Source organism: Felis catus, chromosome X, assembly GCF_018350175.1.
Source record: "Felis catus isolate Fca126 chromosome X, F.catus_Fca126_mat1.0, whole genome shotgun sequence".
NCBI classification, from domain to species: Eukaryota; Metazoa; Chordata; class Mammalia; order Carnivora; family Felidae; genus Felis; species Felis catus.
In genome coordinates this window covers 66,494,034-66,519,772 of record NC_058386.1, presented here as the reverse complement: position 1 = coordinate 66,519,772, position 25,739 = coordinate 66,494,034, and the positions used below count along the sequence as shown (strand labels likewise).

The 25,739-nt window shown below is 36.1% G+C and overlaps 1 protein-coding gene across 3 annotated transcripts in view; it reads right to left on the bottom strand.

The window, feature by feature from the left end:
• SH3BGRL (SH3 domain binding glutamate rich protein like) overlaps positions 1-25,739 on the bottom strand; it is an 86,668-nt gene that overhangs the window by 15,481 nt on the left and 45,448 nt on the right. The window contains exon 1 of one of the 3 annotated variants that reach the window (XM_019824031.3): positions 14,105-14,209. The exons of the other annotated variants lie outside the window; for them this stretch is intronic. Coding sequence (XP_019679590.1) covers positions 14,105-14,107 — 3 coding nt within the window. The 5' untranslated portion in view covers positions 14,108-14,209. Of the gene's footprint in view, positions 1-14,104; positions 14,210-25,739 lie in introns of those variants that run through there. 3 annotated transcript variants of the gene reach the window in all.

Below are 25,739 nucleotides of genomic sequence, written 5' to 3'. Positions count from 1 at the left end.
TAGTTTCAGGTGATTCAACAATTCCATACATCACCCAGTGCTCATCACAAGTGCATTCCTTAATCCCCATTACCTATATCACCCATTCTCGCCCCCCACCTCCCCTCTGGTAACCATCAGTTTGTTCTTTATAGTCAAGAGTCTGTCTCTTTGTCTTTCTCTTCTTTTCTTCCTTTGCACAACTGTCTTGTTTCTTAAATTCCACATATGAGTGAAATCAGAGGGTATTTGCCTTTCTCTAACTGACATATTTTGCTTAGCATAATACTTTCTAGCTCCATGTCCTTGCAAATGACAAGATTTAATTCTTTTTTATGACTGAATAATGTTCAATTATGTATATATACCACTTTTTTTCATTCATTTATCTATTAATGCATACTTGGGCTGCTTCCATAATTTGGCTACCGTATACCATAATGGAATAAACATAGGGGGTGCACTTATCCTTTTTAATTAGCACTTTTGTATTTTGGGGGTAAATAGTAGTGTGATTACGGGACCATAGGGTAATTCTATTTATACATTTTTGAGGAACTGTTTTCCCCAGTAGCTGCACCAGATTGCATTTCCACCAACAGTGCAAAAGTGTTTCCTTTTCTCCACAACCTCACCAACACTCGTTTCTTGTGTTTTTCATTTCAGACATTCTGACAGGTGTGAGGTGACAACTGATTGCGGTCTTGATTTGCATTTCTCTGACAGTGATGTTGAGCATCTTTTCATGCATCTATTGGCCAACTATCTGTCTTCTTTGGAGAAATGTCTGTTCATGTTTTCTGCCCAGTTTTTAATTGGATTATTTTATTTTGGGGGGTGTTGAGTTGCATCAGTTTTTTATATATTTTGGATACTAACCCTTTATTGGATATGTCATTTGTAAATATCTTTTCCCATTCAGAAGGTTGCCTTTTAGTTTTTTTTACTGTTTCCTTCACTGTGCAGAAGCTTTTTGTTTTCATGTAGTCCTAACAGTCTATTTTTGCCTTTGTTTCCCTTGCCTCAAGATATATATCCAGAAAAATGTTGCTATGACCGAGGTCAGAGATATCACTGTCTGTGCTCTCTTCCAGGATTTTTATGGTTTCAGGTCTCACATTTAGGTCTTTAATCCATTTTGAATTTATTTTTGGGTATGGGAAAAGAAAGAGGTCCAGTTTCACTGTTGCACATAACTGACAAGTTTTCACAAAAAACCTTTTGTTGAAGAGACTGTCTTTTTCCAATGGGATATTCTCTCCTACTTTGTCGAAGATTAATTGCCCATATAATTGTGGGTTTATTTCTGTTTTTTTCTATTCTGTTCTATTGATCTATGTGTCTATTTTTGTGCCAATATCATACTGTTTTGGTCACTACACCTTTGTAATATAACTTGTAGCCTAGAATTGTGATTCCTCCAGCTTTGCTTTTCTTTTTCAAGATTGCTTTGCTATTCAGGATCTTTTGTGGTTTCATACAAATTTTCAGATTGTTTATTCTAGCTCTTAGAAAAATGCTATTGGCATTTTGATGGGGATTTCATTAAATGTGTAGATTGCTTTTGGTAAAATAGACATTTTAATAATGTTTGCTCTTGCAATCCATCAGTATGGAATGTCTTTCATTTCCTTGTGTCATCTTCAATTTCTTTCGTCAATGTTTTAGAGTCCAGAATACAGGTCTTTCACCACTTTGGTTGGGTTTATTTCTAGACATCTTATTGTTTATGTTGCCATTGTAATTGGGGTTGATTCCTTAATTTCTCTTTTTGCTGCTTAATTATTAGTGTATAGAAATGCAATAGATTTCTGTATAATTTTGTATCCTGCGATTCTACTGAATTCATGTATACCCTATGACTTCATGTAGTAGAGGCTAAAGGCTGGGATTGTGATGCCTCCTGCTTTGGTCTCCTTCCTCAATATTACTTTGGCTATTCGGGGCCTTTGGTGGATCCATACAAATTTTAGGATTGCTTGTTCTAGCTTTGAGAAGAATGCTGGTGCAATTTTGATTGGGATTGCATTGAATGTATAGATAGCTTTGGGTAGTATTGACATTTTAACAATATTTATTCTTCCAATCCATGAGCACAGAAAGTTTTTCCATTTCTTTGTGTCTTCTTCAATTTCCTTCATAAGCTTTCTATAGTTTTCAACATTTCTAAAGTTTTCAGATCTTTTACCTCTTTGGTTAAGTTTACTCCTAGGTATTTTATGATTCTTGGTGCAATTATGAATGGAATCAGTTTCTTTATTTGTCTTTCTGTTGCTTCATTATTAGTGTATAAGAATGCAACTGATTTCTGTACATTGATTTTGTATCCTGTGACTTTGCTGAATTCATGTATCAGTTCTAGCAGACTTGTGGTGGAGTCTAATAAATAAAATGAGGGTTGTTGTGGGGGAGGGAGGAGAAAGTGGGTGATGGGCATTGAGGAGAGCACCTGTTGGGATGAGCACTGAGTGTGTAATGGAAACCAATTTTGTAATAAATATCATATTAAAAAAATAAAAGAAACTTGATTCTTGACATGACAGACAAGAAACTGAGGCTAGCAGGAGAGCAACTGTTTCTTCCAAGTAACAATTGTTCAGTGGCCCTGCTTTGTGTCTTTGGAGGGAAGGATACCTTGATTCTCAACCCTGACATGTGGACTGAAATAACTTCACATTCTTTGGGTGGAAGTGAGGGGTGTTTGCTCTTTTCAAAAGATTGATTTAAATTTTTGGACTGTGCCAGTGTCCACTTGCAAATGCTTTTATGTACTGAAGAGGATACCAATAACCTTTTAACTCCAAAGTAATTTCTTGTTTACAGCAGAAGTGAGTCAGAACCTCTGTTTATCTTTGCTAGCCTATGGGATGAGAAAGATAAGGGGAATAACCTCAAGGTTGACAAGACACTTTTCTTTTGTTAATCATCTCTGCTCTGGCCTGCTTTGCCTGCAGTGCAGTAGTCCATAGTCCAATTTCACCAACTTACCTAACCTGGCCCTATTCTCCTATGAAAGCAGCTTTCTGCTATAGTACTAAATTTGGGGTGCTTTCACTCTGAATTTCTAATATTATTCCTATGTATTGGGCATCTTTGCACTGTTTCTATTTCAGGCCTTTGCCTTTCTCTCTCTACTCTTGGGGGCTCTGCACCCCCTCCCTATTTTGGGGTGCCTTTGCACCTCCTTATTCCTGGCACCTTTGTGCCTCCCTATTCTTGGGGTGTCTTTGCACCCCCCTATTCTTGGGGTGCCAATTTGGTTTACCCAAAATCGGGTGTGAGCAATTTTATGACTTTGTATTTCTTTATGCCTTGTCAACCCATTGGTGTAAGCCCAGGGGATTCCTAAGCTTATTCCCCACACCGTTTGTACTTTTGTTCCAGTCAGGATTGAATCTCATAAGCTTCACAAGATTTAGAATATCTGGGCTCACAGAAATTATGGTTCATCTAGCATAGAGAGATACTTTGGGTTATTAGAAGGTATTTGTTAATTATTCCCAAATTCACAGGAATTTCAAATTGTGGTTGTTTTCAGACAAGACTAGGAGATATATATTGTCTTATTATTTATTTCAATCAATCACAATTACCATTTATAAAAGGCCCATTAAGTGACAGCAGCCAAAGTATGTCTTTTACATGTTATTTCATTTAATATTTAAAAAAATTTTAACGCTTTTTACTTATTTTTGAGAAAGACATGAGTGGGGGAGGAGCAGAGATAGAGGGAGACATAGAATCCAAAGCAAGCTCCAGGCTCTGAGCTGTCAGCACAGAGCCCAATGTGGGGCTTGAGCCCATGAGCTGTGACATCATGACCCGAGCTGAAGTTGGATGCTCAACCTATTGAGCCACCCAGGCACTCCTTCACTTAATATTTATAATATGCTATAAGGAAGATACTACCTCCACTTTATGGATTAGAATACTGAAGTTAAAAGAAGTTAAGTAGGAGGAGCCAAGAAGGTGGAACAGCATGGAAGCTTTCGGTGTGTCTCCTGTCCATGAAATACAGCCAGGCCAACACTAAACCATCTTACACATCTAGAAAACTTATTGGAAGATTAAGACAACAATCTGCACAACCTGAACCACAGAATTCAGCAGAAAGAGAAAAAACTCATTTTTATTTTCAATTTTTATTAAAAATATCTGTCTTTAATTTTTATTACTATATTTTTTACTTTTGTGTAAATTTTGTCAAATTCTACTTTACTTCCATCATTTTAATTTAGTCTACTTCAGGGTACTCACCTTTTCAAATTTTCAAACAATTTCCTTTTTTTTTCCTTTTCTTTTTTACTCTTTTTCATTTCTTTTCTTTTTCTTGAATGCAGAAAGATAAAAGCTTCATTTTTACTTTCAATTTCTTTTAAATATATTTTTATTTAAATTTTATTACTGTATTTTTTGCTTTTATGTAAATTTTTTTCAAATTCTATCTTACTCCCATCATTCTATTTTAGTCTACTAAGGTGTATTCACTTTTTCAAATTTTCAAATGATTTCCTTTTTTTCTTTTCTTTTTCTTTTTTATCTTTTTCATTTATTTTCTTTTTTCTTTATCTTTTTTCTCTTGTTCGTTTCTTTTCTTTTTTCTTAAATACAGAAAATGAAAAAATTCATATTTCTTTTTAATTTTTATTAAAAATATTTTTCTTTAATTTTTTTCTACTATATTCTATACTTTTGTGTATATTTTTTATTAAAAATATTTTTCTTTAATTTTTTTCTACTATATTCTATACTTTTGTGTATATTTTTTTCAAATTCTATTTTACCCACATCATCAATTTTAGTCTACTTTAGTGTAACCATTTTTTCAAATTCTCAAACGATTTCCTTTTTTTTTTCTCCACCCCCCTTTTTTTCCCTCTAATCTGTCAGACCACTTTCAACACCCAGACCAAAACACACCTAGGATCTAGAATAATCTTTTTGATTTGTATCTGTGTGTGTTTTTTTAATTTTTAATTTCAATATTTTTTTAATTTTAATTTTATTTCAATATTTCTACCTCATTGATTCCTTTTATTCCTTCAAAATGGCAAAACAAAGGAATTCACCCCAAAAGAAAGAGCACGAAGAAACGACAGCCAGGGATTTAACCAACAGAGATAGAAGCAAGATGTCTGAACCAGAATTTAGAATCGCGATAATAAGAATACTAGCTGGAGTTGTAAACAGATTAGAATCCCTTACTTCAGAGATAAAAGAAGGGAAAAAAAGCCAGAATGATATTAAACATGCTATAACTGAGCTGCAATCACGGATGGATGCAGCGGTGGCAAGGATGGATGAGGCAGAACAGAGAATCAGTGATAAAGAGGACAACTTATAGAGAAAACGAAGAAGAAAAAAAGAGAGAGATTAAGGCAAAAGAGCACTATTTAAGAATTAGAGATATCAGTGACTCATTAAAAAGGAACAACATCAGAATCATAGGGGTTCCAGAGGAGGAAGAGAGAGAAATAGGGGTAGAAGGGTTATGTGAGCAAACCATACTGGAAAACTTTGTTAACCTGCAGAAAGACAGACATCAAAATCCAGGAACCACAGGGGACTTGCATTAGATTCAACAAAAACCAACCATCAACAAGGCATATCATAGTCAAATTCACAAAATACTCAGGCAAGGAGAGAATCATGAAAGCAGCAAGGGAAAAAAAGTCCCTAACCTACAAGGGAAGACAGATCAGGTTTGCAGCAGACGTATCCACAGAAACTTGGCAGGCCAGAAAGGAGTGGTGGTATATATTCAGTGTGCTGAATCAGAAAAATATGAAGCCAAGAATTCTTTATCCAGCAAGGCTGTCATTCAAAATAGGAGAGAGAAAAAGTTTCCCAGACAAACAAAAATTAAAGGAGTTTATTAACACTAAACCAGCCCTGCAAGAAATTTTATGAAGGAGTCTCTGAGGGGAGAGGGGAGAAAAGATGAATATATATATATATATATATATATATATATATATATATCTCAATAGCAAACAATATATATCAAAAGCAACAAAAGATTAGAAAGGATCACAGAACACCACCAGAAACTCCAACTCTACAAGTATAATGGCAATAAATTCGTATCTTTCAGTACTCACACTAAACGTCAATGGACTTAATGCTCCAACCAAAAGACATAGGGTAACAGAATGGATAAAAGAAACAAGATACATCTATATGCTGTTTACAAGAGACCCACGTTAGACCTAAAGACACCTTCATATTGAAAGTAAGCGGATGGAGAACCATCTATCATGCTAATGGTCAACAAAAGAAAGCCAGAGTAGCCATACTTATATTAGACAATCTAGACTTTAAAATAAAGACTGTATCAAGAGATGCAGAAGGGCATTATATCATAATCAAGGGGTCTATAGATCAAGAAGACCTACCAATTGTGAACATTTATGTGCCAAATGTGAAAGAACCCAAATATATAAATCAATTAATCACAAACATAAAGAAACTCATCGACAATAATACCATAATAGTAGGAGACTTCAACACTCCATTCACAGCAGTAGACAGATCATCTCATCAAAAAATCAACAAAGGAACAATGGCTTTGAATGACACATTGGACCAGATGGACTTAACAGATATACTCAGAACATTTCATCCTAAAGCAGCAGAATACACATTCTTCTCCAGTGCACATGGAACGTTCTCCAGAATAGACCATATACTGGGACACAAATCAGCCCTAAGTACAAAAAGATTGAGATCATACCGTGCATATTTTCAGACCACAACACTATGAAACTTGAAATCAACCACAAGAAAAAATGTGGAAAGGTAACAAATACTTGGAGACTGAAGAACATCCTACTAAAGAATGAATAGACTAACCAAGATGTTAAAGAAGGCATTAAAAAGTGTATTGAAGTCAATGAAAATGATAACACCACAACCCTAAACCTCTGGGATGCAGCAAAGGCGGTCATAAGAGGAAAGTATATAGCAATCCAGCCCTTCCTAAAGAAGGAAGAAAGATCTCAGATATACAACCTAACCTTATGCCTTAAGGAACTGGAAAAAGAACAGCAAATAAAACCCCAAACCAGCAGAAGACAGGAAATAATAAAGATTAGAACAGAAATTAATGCTATTGAAACCAATAAAACAGTAGAACAGATCGATGAAACCAGAAGCTGGTTCTTTGAATGAATTAACAAAACTGATAAACCACTAGCCAGTTTGATCAAAAAGAAAAAGGAAAGGACCCAAATAAATAAAGTTAAGATTGAAGAGGAGAGATCACAACCAACAAAACAGAAATTAAAAAAAAATAGTAAGAAAATATTATGAGCAATTATATGCCAATAAAATGGGTAATCTGGAAGAAATGGATAAATTCCTAGAAACATATACACTACCAAAAGAGAAACAGGAAGAAATAGAAAATTTGAACAGACCCATAACCAATAAGGAAATTGAATTAGTAATCAAAAATCTGTCAAGAAACAAGAGTCCAGGGCCAGATGGCTTTCCAGAGGAATTCTACCAAATATTTAAGAAAGAGTTAAAACCTATTCTCTTGAAGCTGTTCCAAAAAATAGAAATGTAAGGAAAACTTCCAAACTCTTTCTATGAAGCCAGCATTACCTTGATTCCAAAACCAGAGACCCCACTGAAAAGTAGAACTATAGATCAATTTCCCTGATGAACATGGATGCAAAAATCCTCAACAAGATATTAGCCAACCGGATCTGACAATACATTAAAAAAATTATTCACTATGACCAAGTGGGATTTATACCTGGGCTGCAGGGCTGGTTCAATATCTGCAAAACAATTAACGTGATTCATCACATTAATAAAAGAAAGGACAGGGGCGCCTGGGTGGCTCAGTCCATTAAGCAGCCAACTTCAGCTCAGGTCATGATCTCACGGTCCATGAGTTTGAGCCCCGCGTGGGGCTCTGTGCTGCCAGCTCAGAGCCTGGAGCCTGTTTCAGATTCTGTGTCTCTGTCTCTCTGACCCGCCCCCGTTCATGCTCTGTCTCTCTCTGTCTCAAAAATAAATAAACGTTAAAAAAAAGTTTTTTTTAAATAAAAAAAAATAAAAGAAAGGACAAGAACCATATTATCCTCTCAATAGATGCAGAGAAAGCGTTTGACAGAATACAGCAACCTTTCTCAATAAAAACCCACAAGAAAGTAGGGATAGAAGCATCATACCTCGAGATCATAAAAGCCACATATGAACAACCCAATGCTAATATCATCCTCAATGGGGAAAAACTGAAATCTTTCCCCCTAAGGCCAGGAACAAGACAGGGATGTTCACTCTCACCACTGTTATTCAACATAGTATTAGAAGTCTTAGCCTCTGCAATCAGACGACACAAAGAAATAAAAGGCATCCAAATTGTCCAGGAAGAGGTCAAACTTTCACTCTTTGTCGATGACATGATACTCTATATGGAAAACCCAAAAGATTCCACCAAAAATCTGCTAGATCTGATCCACGAATTCAGCAAAGTTTCAGGATATAAAATCAATGAACAGAAATCAGTTGCATTCCTATACACCAGCAATGAAGCAATAAAAAGAGAAATCAAGGAATCAATCCCATTTACAGTTGCACCAAAAACCATAAAATACCTAGGAATAAATCTAACCCAAGTGGTGAAACGTCTATATGCTGAAAACTATAGAAAGCTTATGAAAGAAATTGAAGACACTAAGAAAAGGAAAAAGATTCCATGCTCCTGGATAGGAAGAACAAATATTGTGAAAATGTTGGTATTCCCCAAAGCAATCTACATATTGAATCCAATCCCTATCAAAGTAACACCAGCATTCTTCACAGAGCTAAAACAAATAATCCTAAAATTTGTATGGAACCACAAAGACCCCGAATAGCCAAAGCAATCTTGAAAAAGAAAACCAAAGCAGGAGGCATCACAATCCCAGACTTCAAGCTATACTACAAAGCTGTAATCCTCAAGACAGTATGGTACTGGCACAAGAACAGACACTCAGATCAATGGAACAGAATAGAGAACCCAGAAATGGACCCACACACGTATGGCAACTAATCTTTGACAAAGCAGGAAAGAATATCCAATGGAATAAAGACAGTCTCTTCAGCAAGTGGTGCTGGGAAAACTGGACAGCGACATGCAGAAGAATGAACCTGGACCACTTTCTTACACCATACACAAAAATAAACTCAAAATGGATGGAAGACCTCAATGTAATACAGGAAGCCATCAAAATCCTCGAGGAGAAAGCAGGCAACAACCTCTTTGACCTTGGCCTCAGTAGCTTCTTACTCAACGCATCTCTGGAGGCAAGGGAAACAAAAGCAAAAATGAACTACTGGGATCTCATCAAAATAAAAAGCTTCTGCACAGCGAAGGAAACAATCAGCAAAATTAAAAGGCAACTGATAGAATGGGAGAAGATATTTGCAAATGACATATCAGATAAAGGGTTAGTATCCAAAATCTACAAAGAACTTATCAAACTCAACACCCAAAAAACAAAGAATCCAATGAAGAAATGGGCAAAAGACATGAATAGAAACTTCTCCAAAGAAGACATCCAGATGGCCAGCCAACACATGAAAAAATGCTCACCATCACTCATCATCAGGGAAATACAACTCAAAACCACAATGAGATACCACCTTACACTTGTCAGAATGGCTAACATTAACAACAGGCCACAACAGATGTTGGCGAGGATGCAGAGAAAGAGGGTCTCTTTTGCATTGTTGCTGGGAATGCGAGCTGGTGCAGCCACTCTGGAAAACAGTATGGAGGTTACTCAAAAAAACTAAAAATAGAACTACCCTATGACCCAGCAATTGCACTACTAGGCATTTATCCACACGATACAGGTGTGCTGTTTTGAAGGAGCACATGCACCCCCATGGTTATAGCAGCACTATCAACAATAGCCAAAGTATGGAAAGAGCCCAAATATCCATCAATGGATGAATGGATAAAGAAGATGTGGTATATATTACAATGGAGTATTACTTGGCAATCAAAAAGAATGAAATCTTGCCATTTGCAACTATGTGGATGGAACTGGAGGGTATTATGCTAAGTGAAATTAGTCAATCAGAGAAAGACAAAAATCATATGACTTCACTCAAATGAGGACTTTAAGAGACAAAACAGATGAACATAAGGGAAGTTAAACAAAAATAATATAAAAACAGGCAGGGGGACAAAACAGAAGAGACTCATAAATATGGAGAACAAACTGAGTTTGCTGAAGGGGTTGTGGGCAGGGGGATGGGCTAAATGGGTAAGAGGCATTAAGGAATCTACTTCTGAAATCATTGTTTCAGTATATGCTAACTAATTTTGATGTGAATTTAAAAAAATAAAAAAATAAATTTAAAAAATTAAAAATAAATAAATACATAAATACATAAATAAATGGGGGAAAAAAAGACATAATTACTATAAACACCCAGTACTCCACGTGGTGAAATTGTTGTCAATAAATAGTAGCTTCAAAAAAAGACTCGGGCAAATCTGAACTTATCCATGTAGCATGTAAACTCTCACCAGCATGGATTACAAATTCACTTCTAAATTTTATAGAAAGGTACAGAATAAAAAAGAAGTGGGACAGCAGTGGGGATTGGGCTAATGGGAACTTGAAGAGGTAAACTAAAAAATAAAAGAACTTGGGGTGTTTCTATAAATCAGTCCCCAAGAGGGGTGCCTGGGTGGCTTAGTCAGTTAAGTGTCCGATTCTTGGTTTTGGCTCAGGTGATGATCTCACGGTTCATGAGTTCCAACCCTGTATCCATTGGGCTCTGTGCTTACACTATGAAGCCTGCTTGCTATTCTCTCTACCCCTCTCCTTTGGCCTCTGTCTCTTTCTCTCAAAATAAATAAATAAACTTAAAAAAAATAAAATGACCTTATATTCACCTTCAGACTACGACATTATTTTGTATTCAAAAAGAGATACTGACAGTACTATTTTAGAAACACACATTAAGAAGAAAATGAGTGCAGATTTGACAGACAACAGCTAGAAATGTTTGATATTCCAATTCTTGTTACAAACAATAAAAATGACTTCGTTTTACCCCTGGAATTGTAACATCACAGCAGTGAAAATTTTATCTTTTCTCAGAGAATGTATATTTTCACATTACTAAAAGCTTATTTAAGAGAATATTTTTCATAGGGTTTCCAGTCTAACTTTACATCTCCAATTGTACCTTTTTTTTTTAATCCAAATGACTATCTCACATGCACAGTCTTTTTACCTTTACTCAGCCACATTAGAATGGGCCTTGGGGCTGGAACACTTATGAGATAAAGATCCCAAATAGCCTGTGCTTGAATGACCACCTTGCGTGGATATCTTTCTTGTTTCATGCTCATTGAGTATTCTTTTGTCTTTTCTTAAAGCACGTACTTTACATGATACCTGGTCACCCCCACTGTTACAACTGTCTTCCTTAGGGAGAGGACAGTGTTCCTTCCACTATGGCATGAAAGGGATATGCATAAGGAAATTCACAAAGAGGGGTGCCTGGTGGGTTCAGTCAGTTAAGCATCTGACTCTTTATTTCAACTCAGGTCATGATCTCACACTTTGTGAGATCAAGCCCCACGTCCAACTCTGCACTGACAGCACAGAGCCTGCTTGGGCTTTTCTTTCTTCCTCTCTCTGCCTCTCCTCTCCTCTGCTCTCTCTCTCTCTCTCTCTCTCTCTCTCTCTCTCTCTCTCAAAAAATAAACATTTTTGAAAAAAAGAAACAAATCACTATGAGAGATGTCCTGGCCCTGGGTAACCAACACCCACCTTTGAAACTGATCTTTTTCTGTCTGTTTTCTATGTTTAATAAAGCGTTGCTGCACCCCCCCCAAAAAAAAAGAAGTAAATTTACTCAAAGTCACAAAGCTAGTGCCTGGCAGAGCTGGCATGCAAACTTAGATATCTCTAACTCCAAAGCTTAAATTAGTACACTACAATTCCATATCCATCTTCATGACATCTTAAATAGATTTAAAAAAAATTATACAAGGTTAACAATCTCTTACAAAGACCAACACTTTTTGATGTGTTCTTACTATATAATTTAATGCTAAATTCTACTTACTGGACTATAATTTTGCTTCCATTATCGTCCAAATGAGTATGCACACAATTTAATCAATCTCCACATCATTATGAACAAAAAGTAACTAGAATACCCAAATCCGGGGCGCCTGGGTGGCGCAGTCGGTTAAGCGTCCGACTTCAACCAGGTCACCATCTCGCGGTCCGGGAGTTCGAGCCCCGCGTCGGGCTCTGGGCTGATGGCTCAGAGCCTGGAGCCTGTTTCCAATTCTGTGTCTCCCTCTCTCTCTGCCCCTCCCCCATTCATGCTCTGTCTCTCTCTGTCCCAAAAATAAATAAACGTTGAAAAAAAAATTAAAAAAAAAAGAATACCCAAATCCAACATTAGGATCCTTTGCTGCTTGAAAAAGATTAGTGCTGGATCCCTGCCTAGGTAATGTTAGGGGCTACCCTTCAATCAAGCATGGTAGTTACACTTCTGGTGAGCATAGGATAATGTACACAGAAGTTGAATCACTATGTTGTACACCTGAAAATACTGTAACATTATGTGTCAACCATACTCAAATAAAAAAATTATAAAAAAATAATGTAGTTTCTAAGTACATACTGGGCCTCAAGGCCATTGTTCTTACCCTGATACAAGTAAAAATAAAATAAAATAGATATTATTTATGGTCTCAAGAAATTTATAAATTATAATCATAGGATTATAAATTCCATACTAGCAGATAATTTAAGCAATGGAAACTAGCGAGCCCTTTATCAAAGTCTGGCCTCTTTCTGCTAGATGGAAGTGGGTGTATTAGGCCTGGGGTAATAAGGGGAAACAAAAGGACAGACTTCACTTTAGGGTTTTCTAACAATGGGCTGCAGAATTTTATATGAACTAGGTTCCTGTCTGCATTGCACCAAGTGTAATCTAACTCCAAAGTTTAATATAATAATTATTACTTATTAAGGTTTTTTATGGGCCAGGCATTATACTAAGACCTTTACATCCTTATCTTTTTTTCACATGCTTATCTTATTTTGTTTCCACAACAGTGTTATGAAGCAGCTGCTATTATTTTCAGTCCATATTCACAGATGAAGGAACTAATGCTCAAATGGATTAGAAACTTTCTTCAAAGCACACACTTGCCCAAGATTTGTATGAGTGAAAAGCACCACTTAAATACTAAGCATGATGAATAACAAAATAATGCACTACCACACTTGTTATCTCATACTAATTATACTGTCAACTTGATGGCTCTTTGAGTGAAGAGATGGTTCATATATTTTGTATCATTCTTACTTCCAAAGCTTGGCCTAAAGTAAAAGCAATAAAACCATTGATTGTTTCAAAGGTTTTATACACAGGGTAGAGTTTTCTAGATAATCCTTTTAATCCTTTCCCACTCTGAAGTTCTGTGATAATGAAACAAACATGGCACAAGTAGTAAAGCCGTTACGGAACTTTAAGACTTGATAAGACAAAGTTACAGTGAAGAAGCTGTTATTCATATGAACCCAGTGCCTTTATATATATATATATATATATATATATATATATATATATATATATAAAGTTCTCCATTTAAAACTGTCACATATTTGAACAAATAAAGTGTGAAGTTAAGAACATTCCGAGTGCTTCCACAAAAGTGTCAGTGACTTGTGGCCATAGGTAGCTACAGGAAATTAGTGCTAAGGGTGAAATAGGGTAACAGGTATTTTAGACTGTTCTGGCTGCTTTGGGAATGCCATTAAAGCAAAAACTTTGCTTGACACAAATCACATTGTTATAATCAAATATCAAAGCTAAATATTTGTGACAAGTGCGAGTTTAACATATGTGGATCTTATGTTCCAAAATAATTCAGACTAAGTTTGCACTAAGAATTTAACAATAAACTATAACAATAAACTATCAATCTATTCCAGCCTCCACTTCCCTGCTCCAACCACTTATCATTATCAAGCTCAGTACAAAGAGATTTCAATCTTCTTTAGGGGAATTTTATTAGAATAAAGGAAATTTGGCATATGAAGAGGTATTTTATAGTTAGCAAAAATGTTCTCTAACTCACCATCTCTTTATGCAACAAATTCTGGCCGTAAGGAAACTTAATTACACAAATGACGGCTTCTTCCTAAAGCCACACTTCCTGCAAATGCTACAGGGCTTCTAATTCTGGTCAGACAGATTCTCCAGGCAGCCTTGCCATATAAGGATAAGCAAAAACACAGAAATCCTCCAACAGGCTAATGTAAGGTCACAGGGCAGGCATATGAAAACCAAATATGGTAGCTAAATTCTCTAGCTCACAACAGATACTTAAAAAAAAGGGGGGGAGCTGTAACCACCAACTCCAAACTATCAGTACTTGAATCATAAAAAATTAAATAATCTGTTCTTATTACTGTAGCAGATGACAAATATGAGCCAATATACTGGGTACTACATTAGCTCCATCTTTTTATTCTTTTCCTTTTCAACTATAAGAAAAGCTACTGTGAAATGTGCTGCCAACATAGACACATTCAACAACAGGGTATTGCATCTGAAGAAATAAATTAATTAAATCTGTCCCTGTACAGAAACTAATGTAGATTTCTGAAGTATCTCATGTGAATAGCTTCTGCCCCATTGTAGGGGAAGGCACTGTATTGCACTATGACCAAGAAAAATATCCATGTAAGTGACATCCTTTGGTACTAAGGATAAGTCCTGAGGAAATCCTTTTCCTCACTTGAACTCCAGGATAGAACAACATCTTGAGATCTGGTCCATGGCCATAAAGAAAAGATAATTTCCCCTTTGCCCTACCAAAACCACTACAGCAGTAATAGCTACAGTTAAGATACTGTCTGTCCAGTGATCATAGAATTTCAATTAGAATTATATGCCTTTACAATTTTGAAGGCTGATTAATTCAGTTAAAGTCAAATAAAATTAGAAGCATTTTGAGAGTGTGCATCAAAAGCCATGGAAACATTCATGTCCCTTGATCCAGTAATATCACTTCTGAATTCCTAGTTTAAGTAAATAATGCAAAAGAGGATAGAACTTGTGCCTAAAGAGTTTATGCAATGTTTTGGTGTGTTTTTATTGTTGTTGTCATTTATTTATTTTTTTAGCAGTGGAAGATTAAAAATCGCCTGCATCAAACTATTTGGACTTGGTTAAGTAAACAATGGTGTGATCATTCAAAAGATTGCTGAGTACAATTGAAACTGACCACTGTATGATTATGTAGCAACAAGGAAAAACATTTATGATATAAACAGTGAAAAAAGAAGTCTAAAGAATCATGTATTTGCTATGAATCCAACTTGTGACAAGGAAAACTGTGTTTTTTAAATATCAGATAGGAATTCAAACACAATTATTATTACCTCTTATACAGATAGTAGGAGTGCTATCTCTTTACAACTTGCTCAGGAGACTGAGTGGTGTTGGGATCATGAGATTATGGGGATTCCCTTGCCAAACTTTTTTAGTGGTGTTATAATGCTTTACACACGTTAAAAAATATTTCAAAAATCAATTTATGTATATAGACCTCTTAATAAAGGCAGAATAGTATAATGCAAAGACAATAGATTATGGAACTTGTGGCAAACACACTGTCATGGGGCTCCATTATCCTTACCTCCTAGGATTCACTCCCTTGTATAATCCCTTCCCCCGGAGTATGGAAATGAACTGTTTCTTGCTTCCAATTAACAGAATATGGCAAATGTGATGGAATGTAACTCTAGTGATGATATTGTAAGGCTTGACCTTTCTTGCTAACCCACACTAGAGTTTCTCTCTCCTTTGTTACATATGAAAAAGCAAGCTGTCATGAGTACTCCAGCCTCAAGGAAATTAATTCTGCCATCAACCATGAGCTTAAAAGTGGATTCTTCCACAGTGGAGCCTCTAGATGACAAACCAGTCCTGGTTGACACCTTGATTTAGGCCTTGTAGAGAACCCAGCTAAGTTATGCCAGATTCCTTGATGCACTGACACTGTGATATAGTAAATGTGTACTGTTTTTAGCTACTAAAATGATAGTACTTTGTTACATAGCATAGAAAATTAATACAAAACCTGACTGACTTGGGTTTGAATTTGTATCCTACATTTCTTATCTGTGTGACTAAGCAAATTAATTAAATTTTCTGAGTCTCAAATTCCTCATTTATGAGGTGAGAGCAATAGCATTCACTTCCAAAAATGATTATAGAAACAAATATAGATGAGAGAAGCAATGTACCTCTCATACTGCCTACAATAAAATAGGCTGGATTGTAAACAATAAGCTCTTTCATGGATGGAACCTTGTCTATCTTGCTCATCATGTTATCCAGTACCCATTATCATATCTTACCTATAGCAGGTGTTCTATAAATGTGTAACAAGTGAGAAAATAAATAAATAAATAAATAAATAAATGTAAACTCTCAAGAAATGGTAGCTACCTATTTTAAATATTCGTAAAGAACCCTTGTTCTCAAGTTATTAAAAACAATGAATTACACCATAGTACATCAACCCTATTACAATACAGTCTTTCCAGAGCTATATAGTAAGGGAATGCAGATGAAGAGCCAGGCTCTAGAATCAAACTTATGAATATTGTATTTGCACCATTCAATGTAACTTTTTGATAAGCAGCTATCAATATCAATAGAAATTGCACATGAGGATGATAAATAGGTGTTTAAAGCAAATAGTGTAGTCACTAGGTAGTCACTACCAAACAAATGCTTTGTAAAGTGCTGGGATGACACCTCAACATTCAAAACGTCTAATGACTTCCTTCACTCATTTGCTGGGGCGCTGAGAAGCAAGATGGGCTGTTAAGCACACACACCCAGCAAATGTTTGAGGGGCCACTCAGACTTTAAAGTTCTTCCTAAAAAAAACCTTAAAAAGATGAAACTGTTTACTGCATCACAGTAAAATTCCAGAAGTGTGTATAGAAAAAGTGTCAAAGTAAGAAATTTTATCTGATAATATCCATAAAAATGTCCTTCTAATGTAAGAGAGTCTAATAGAAAGTTGTCTGACGGTTATATATTGCCAAACAATACATTTCTTGAGTTTTAGAGTAAATTTTCATTCAAAACATCCCGCCAAGGATGCATGGCTGATGCAGTGGGTAGAGCATGTGACTCTTGATATTGGGGTCATGAGTTCAAGCCCCATGTTGGGCAGAGAACTTACTTAAAAAAAATTACCTGCCAAATTATAAAACTGCTCTTTTTCTTATATTAGTTACTTTATCTGGTATCTATTAAACTGCTCCAAATGTGAAATAATTACCACTCCCAAATGACAGATAAATCTGAAGCAGTAGAAAAAATTCCAAGGTTAAGTCAATTTGAACCACGAACGCTATACCCATGACACTTAGCTAGTGTTCACTATAAAAGTCCACCAACATTTAATTCCTTTAAAAGGGGAAGGCCATGGGGCGCCTGGGTGGCTCAGTTGGTTAGGCGACTGACTTTGGTTCAAGTCATGATCTCACAGTTCGTGATCTCAAGCCCCACATCAGGCTCTGTGCTGACAGCTTAGAGCCTGGAGCCTACTTCAGATTCTGTGTCTTCCTTCTCTCTACCCCTCCCCTGCTCATGCTCTGTGTCTCTCTGTCTCTCAATAATAAATAAATGTTAAAAAAATTTTAAAAAAGGAAATAGACCAAAAAAAAATGTGAAACAATGAGTAACGAAGTCACTGAATTAATCTCTGTAAGCCCCCAAAATCATTCTATGAAGAAGACCAATAATACTCCCAAATAAAAAGACACATGCAAATTCTCATGAATGCAATTCCTAATAACTCTAGGTTGAAAGAAACTGATTTCTCCACTTCCCTGTACCTTTCCAAAGGTAAAGGTAACTGCTTTTGCATATGTACTACTGCATTTTCAATCAGGTAAAACATCTCTTTGCTGTGACCAAATTCTGTCTCAGTACAGTAAGAATATTTTAAGGCAATGGCTTTTTCAAACTAGAGAGTAGTATTGTGGTGACAACAGAAAAAGAAGGAACAAAATAGAATGATTTAGGGAAGGTTTGGTCTATTGCTAATGACATTCAAATAAGAGAATATCTCCATTGTCCACCATAAAATGTGGAAAAAAACACAATATTTTTGCATGTTGTTCAAATTCATGGAAATGGTACAAAATGCCCCCTATAACTTACTCAAATTCAATCTATTTACCCTTAAAAATTACCATTCTATTAAATGCATGATAATAGGACATAGCAAATCTTTGTACACACACAATATCCGAGTGGCTTTCACAAATAATTCTATCATACTTTTAGATCACAGAGTCAGCTATCAAAACAATGAAATTTTTGTATAATTAAACAGCATGGTTTATTAATGTAATATAATCAGACAAATAGGCCTGACTTTATTTTTTTTACACACTGAAAAAAAAATACAGCCACCCTCAGTTACAGTCTAATCAAGGTAAAGAATATTTTATTTTATTTTATTTTATTTTATTTTATTTGAGAGAGAGAGAGAGAGCACTCAAGTGGGGTGGAGCAGCAGAGGGAGAGAGACAATTAAAAACATTCTTTTTAACGTTTATTTATTTTTGAGAGAGAGAGAGACAGTGTGAGCATGGGAGGGGCAGAGAGAGAGGGAGACACAGAATCCAAAGCAGGCTCCATGCTCTGAGCTGTCAGCATAGAGCCCGATGTAGGGCTCAAACAATGAGATCATGACCTGAGCCAAAGTCAGAGGCTTAACCAACTGAACCATCCAGGCACCCCAGGAGAGAGAGAGAGAGAGAGAAAGAGAAGCTTAAGCAGGCTCCATGCTGAGCCTGCTGACTCAATCCCATGACTCTGGGATCATGACCTGAGCTGAAATCAGGAGTCAGATGCTAAACCAACTAAGTCACCCAGGTACCCCCAAGGTCAAGGATTTTAAGTAGTGTTACACAAACATATGATTATTTCAATATATATTTTTTGCCTTTTTAAAGGAATTTTCAACAATCTTTACAAAGAAATGTATATTATTAAATGTTTAAAAATCTAGAAGTTGCTTATATGACTATTTAAGTTCTCCAGGCTCAGTTGGTAGGCAATTCTTTGTCCAATTACCTTCCATACATGTAAAAAGTATGTCCTTGGTCACCCTCTCTGGATCTTCCTGGGAAAATAACTGCTAACCAAATACAGAGATAAGTAAAGAATCCTGGGGGCACCTGAGTGGCTTAGTTGGTTGAATGTCTGACTTCAGCTCAGGTCATGATCTCGCTGTTCATGGGTTCGAGCCCCACATTGGGCTCTCTGCTGTCAGCAAGAAGCCTGCTTTGGATCCTCTGTCCCTCTCTCTCTGCTCCACCTCGCTCACATGCACATGTTTTCTCTCTCTCAAAAATAAATAAACATTAAAAAAATCTTAGGAAAAAAAAAATCCTGAAAGGATTTCCAGTAAGAGAAAAGAAATACCCAACCTACAAGGAAGACAAATAAGTTTAGTAGATCTCGACACAAAAAACCTGGCAGGCCAGAAGGGAGTGGCATTATATATTCAATGTGCTTAATGGGAAAATATGCAGCCAAGAATACTTTATCCAGCAAGGTTGTCATTCAGAAAAGAAGGACAGATAATGAATTTCCCAGGGAGTTGGTGACCACTAAACCAGTCCTGCAAGAAATATTAAAGCGGACTCTTTGAGTGGGAAAAAAAGACCAAAAGCAACAAAGACTAGAAAGAAACAGAGAAAAATCTCCAGGAACAGCGAATTTACAGGTAATACAATGGCACTTAATTCTTATCTATCAATAATTACTATCGACGTAAATGGAATAAATGCCCCAAATACATAGGATATCAGCATGGATAAAAAAAAAAAAACAAGACTCATATAATATGCTGCTTAAAAGAGACTCATTTTGGACCTAAAGTCACCTCCAGATTGAAAGTCAGGGGATGGAGAATCATCGATCATACTAATGGATGCCAAAAAAAAAAAAAAATGTCAGACAGGAAACCACCAAAATCCTAGAGGAGAACACAGGCAGCAACCTCTTTGATCTCTGCTGTAGCAAGTTCTTACTAACATGTCTCTTGAGGCAAGGGAAACAAATGCAAAAATGAACTATTGGGAAATTTTGACAAGATGAACAGCTTCAGCACAGCACAGGAAACAATCAACAAAACAAAAGGCCACCTCTGGAATGGGAGAAGATATTTGCAAATGACATGTTAAAGGATTAGTATCCACATTCTATAAAGAAGTTATCAAAAAGTTATGCACACCCAAAAAATATAAGTAATCCAGATAAGAAATGGGCAGAAGACAAGAGTAGACATTTTTCCAAAGACATAGATGGCTAACAGACACATGAAAAGATGCTCAACATCACTCATCATCAGGGAATAGGAATCAAAACCATGCGATGCTACACCACACTTTTCCAAATGGCTAACATCAATAACACAGGTAACAACAGACGTTGGCAAGGATGTGGAGAAAGGGGAACACTTTTGCACTGTTGGTGGGAATGCAAACTGATGTAGCCACTCTGGAAAACAGGATGGTGTTTCCTCAGAAAGTTGAAGATAGAACTACCTTACAGCCCAGCAATTGCACTACTAGGCATTTACACAAAGGATACAAAAGGATACAAAACCATTGATTTGAAGGGGTATATGTACCCCAACGTTTATAGCAGCAGCATCAAAAGTAGGCAAGTTACAAAAAGAACCCAAATATCCATTGACTGATGAATGGATAAAGAAGATGTGGTGTGTGTGTGTGTGTGTGTGTGTGTGTGTGTGTGTAGTAATATTACTCAGCCTTAAAAAAGAATGAAATCCTGAAATTTGCATCAATATGGATAGGGTAGAGAGTATAATGCTAAATGAAATAAATCAGTCAGAGAAAGACAAATACCATATGATTTCACTCACATATGTCATTTAAGAAACAAAACAGATGAACATAGGGGAAGGGAGGAAAAGAGAGAGTGAAGCAAACCATAAGAGACTCTTAACTATAGAGAACAGAGGGTTGATATGGAGGGGATGGGTGGAGGGATGGGCTAAAGGGTGATGGGTATTAAGGAGTGTACTGTTGTGATGAGCATTGAATGTTATATGTAAGTGATGAATCACTAAATTCTACAACTGGGACCAATTTTGCTATACATGTTAACTAACTAGAATTTAAATAAAAACTTGAAAAAGAAAGAAAACAACTGCTAACCATATCCAGCTGATGATGAATCCCTAGAATAATCTTTACACCTAAAGTGCAGCCTATGACTTCCGAAAGCAAACACAAAAACAAAAGAGTAAATAAAACCCTTTCAGACTACATTAGCAGTGGTGTGTTTTTTTTCCTTTAGTTGGTGAAGTGATAATATTTCATTAGGAAATTAAACACTTTCCTTTTAAAAAAAATTAATGTTTATTTTTGAGAGAGAGAGCAGGGGAGGAACAGAGAGAAAGGGAGACACAGAATCTGCAGTGGGCTCAAGATTCCAAGATGTTAGCACAGAGTCTGACGTGGGGCTTGAACTCACAAACTTGGAGATCATGACCTGATCTGAAGTCAGAGGCTTAACTGACTGAGCCATCCAGGTGCCCTTAAACACTTTCCTTTTAAGAGAGTATGGCAACGTAGAGAATTCTGTATCTTGGCCAAAACAAATTCATTTGCCATAGGAAAAAATAACTAGACTGAAGTCTTAGCTGACCAGTGTGCCCCAGGTGAACATTCCGGAGAAAACTATGAATGTATTCCCAGACTCGAGCCAATAAACCATATTCCAAACTGACCAGCTGAGATTAATGGTTATGTTACCTAATTAGTTAAATAAGACCAGGATCAAATGGTCCAAGAAGTTAACCAATAGTAAACTAAGGTTGCTAAACAAAATCGGCTTGGGCCATGCAGTTCTGTGGGTTTATTAGTGAGTTTCTGTGCAATTTAATTGCTACCATTGTTATTTGGATTATGACTGTCAAGAACAGCATGAACAGCAATAAAAACTACTGTCAAGAATTGTGAAAGATCTGATATTTTTATCCTACTTGCACACTAACAGATAAGCCTGCCATAGTTTTAAGAATGGTGGCAGAAAACATGAGACTTCTCCATCACAACAAGAGTAGTATCCAAAGTATCAGCATGTTTTTTTACCTTTTCCCTGTTCCTTAATTCCTTTATGGTGACACAGGAAGCCATGTTAGGGAACCCAGGTATTTTATACAGAGCCATACACAAATCTTCCCTTTGGTTTAGGGAGAGACACTGTCATCTTTCAAGGCAGGTTTTATCCTCGAAAAGATAATACAGAACAATGGTAGTCAGTGCCTTTGCTCACAAGATGTGCAGAAATGCAAGAAACTAATGGAGAACTGTCTGCCCACATCTACTATTTACAACTGATTTGGCTTTATAAGGTTCTCAACTCTTCTAGGTTTCTGAAGAGGAAGCTAATCTGAACATCAAACGTACTTTTGCCTGATGAAATCCTATCATTTCACATGGTTGAAAAGAAAATTGTGGGAGTTAAGTTGTATAGAAATTCTATTAAAAACAGAAATCATGGATTATTCAAGAATTCATCAAGCCAGACTAAACTCTTCTTCCCCCAGGGATAATACATTCATCAGCAGTCCCTCATAAGTTAGGTTGCTTATGTGTAAAATCAATTCTTGTGACCAATGTTACATCTTTAACTTCTCTAATTCAAAACCCAAATATCCATATGTGTGCCAAAATACAAAAAGTAAATCATGACCTCATTTTGAAGTCTAGACAAGCTGCAAAGCATTTATTCTCTCTGTAAACATGCTTTTGCCTTATTTTCATCCTGATTTAGGAAATTATTTGTTGAAATAAATCTAATAATAGTCAAGTTTAAAAGAGAAAAAAAACCTGGCAGTTATCACTACAGAATTCTTATGAAAGTAAAGTCTATGAAAAAAGGACTGTAATGCCAATGTTACTACTAAAATGTTATATGAACAGAATTGCTTTTATAGTTTGTTTTAATTTTAATCAATATTACAAGTAAGCATATGGCATAGGGAATAAAATTGCAAAAATTAAAATATTCATTTTACCTTATGATTTTTAAAAGTACTTCATTTCTGGGACAGCTGGGTGGCTCAGTTGGTTGAGCGTCTGACTCTTGGTTTCAGCTCAGGTCATGATCTCACAGTTTCGTGAGTTTGAGCCCCACATCTGGCTCTGTTACTGCAGAGCCTGCTTGGGATTCTCTCTCTCTCTCTCTCTCTCTCTCTGGCCCTCTCTCATTCATGTTATCTCTCTAAATAAATAAATAAATACACATTAAAAAACATTGATGGACCTTTTAAAACATCTGCATGATATATGTCAATGATTCTTCATCATAGAATCCTGCACTTTTTAACAGCTTGAAGACTCACAAACATTTAAGTGACTAGTGTTGTAGGGCAACAGGGAATAATATAAAAATATTCCCAGCCTTCCAAAATGTGTGGAATTACATACTTCTTGGAATAAAAACAAGTAAAATGGTGAAAAATAAAGAGATTCATTGCTATGTTGTACTTAATTAAAAGATTTTTTTAATTAACATTTTTTTTTCTATTTTCTTCAGTCTATGCTCATATATTGGTAATGAAATCCACCCTTCCTCCCAATCCTGTAGATGAATTCCTGTTTCACTGCTTAGCTCTTTGGGGAGCATAATAGGACAAAATACTATTTCTGTTTGAAAAATTTTAAGTTTAAGACACTAAATTCAATTTCCACACTTAAGTAAAATATTTATGATAGCTATGTATTTTTAAAGTTATTTATTTATTTTGAGAGAGAGAGAGAGAGCAAGTGGGGGAGGGTCAGAGAGACAGGAAGAGAGAAAGAATCCCAAGCAGGCTCCACACCATCAGCACAGAGCCCATTCTCACAAACCCTGAGATCATGACTTTGGCCAAGATCAAGAGTCAGAGGCTTAACTGACTGAGCCACTCAGGTGCCTCATGATACTTATATACTTTTAAATACTTACGCCATGTGCTAAATATTACACTAAGCACTTTAATTTTATTATCTCATTTTAATGGGTCAGAAAACAGTTAACCTTTTCCAAGAAGACACAGCTAGAAAACAGTAGAGCAGAGATTCAAAGTAAGCAGCATTTTTTTTCTAGTTTCAAGTTTTTGTTTAAATTCTAGTTAGTTAACATACAGTGTAATATTAGTTTCAGGAGTAGAATTTAGTGATTCATCACTTGCATACAACACCCAGTATAAGTGGCTTTTAATTATTTTTTAAATTGAGGTATAGTTGGCATAATATTTTATTAGTTTCAAGTGTACAATATAGTAATTTGACATTTATATACATTACAAAATGCTCACCAGGATAAGTGTAGTTATCAGCTTAATTATTAATAATAGATGAAATGATTTCAGATATTAATTAGTTGATATACATTATCAGTTATCAAAGTGAAAGATTACTTCCAAAATACAAAGTAGACAAGTGTAAAGGAACTAAATAAATCCTAATTAATGGACTAGGCTCTTAAAACAAATGATCTCATTTAATTAAAAGATGATGCTGACAATAATATGGGACCACTGGTAAAAAGCAGGACATTGTTGATGCGGTTTTGGAGTGGTGGTGGGGATCTGGAGCCAATGGCTAAGAAAGAATTCTTGAGACATCTTTGGTGCAAAAAAGTGATTTTATTAAAGCACAGGGACAGGACCTGTGGACAGAAAGAGCTGAACTGGGGTTGTGAACTGGTTATATACTATGGAGTTGGAGGAGGTAAAGGCAAAAGGGAGGTTTCCAAAAGGACTTTCATACGCTAAAGAGGATTCATAAGATACTGGAGGCCTAGCTATTGTCAAGCTAAGCTTTTTTTTTTTTTTTTTTTTCTCTAGCAAAGTATTAACATTAAGACAGTAGGGAGTTCCTGGAGGAATGTTTTACTCTGCCTATCTCAAGTATTTGTCAATGGGTTGCAGGTTATAAAGAAATTTAATTTTACCTACCATTTCTTTCTCACTTTTACTCCCCACATCACTATGGAGGGGAGGGTGATGTTAGGGCTCCAGGAAACTGAGTCTATACGTTTCTGAAGATTAGGTTATTAATAAGATTGTCTTTTTCTTATAATTTACTAAGACATTTGTAAAGTGATGGAGACTCATGTCCTACATGACTGTGATCTCTAACAGATAACCTTTGGTTTCTCCCTTTCCTTTGTTCTTGGGCTGCCAGAAGTGCCCTCAGTTTGTCTTTGTCTCCCTCATCATTGTAAATGAAGGCAGACCTTCCATATATATGTGTATCATATAAATGTGTATGTGTTGTGTATATCTGAGAAGCAAAAGGTGAAATAAGGATCAGAGAGAGTAAAGATGATGAGTTATGTTTTAAATGAATTGAGCTATAAGTCCTCTATAGGGAGGAGAAATCAACCCATGAGTATGACAACAGAAAGTGCTATCTGAACAAACAACCAAAGGAAAAAAAAAAACTAAGCACAGCAAAACAAGATGATAAATTCAGTAAATGCTATCTTTACAAGTGAAGACGCTTTTTAAATATTTTTTCAATGTTTTATTTATTTTTGAGCGACAGAAAGAGACAGGGCAGGAGTGGGGGAAGGTCAGAGAGTGAGGAAGACACAGAATCTGAAGCAGGATCCAGGCTCCAAGCTGTCAGCACAGAGCCTGACGT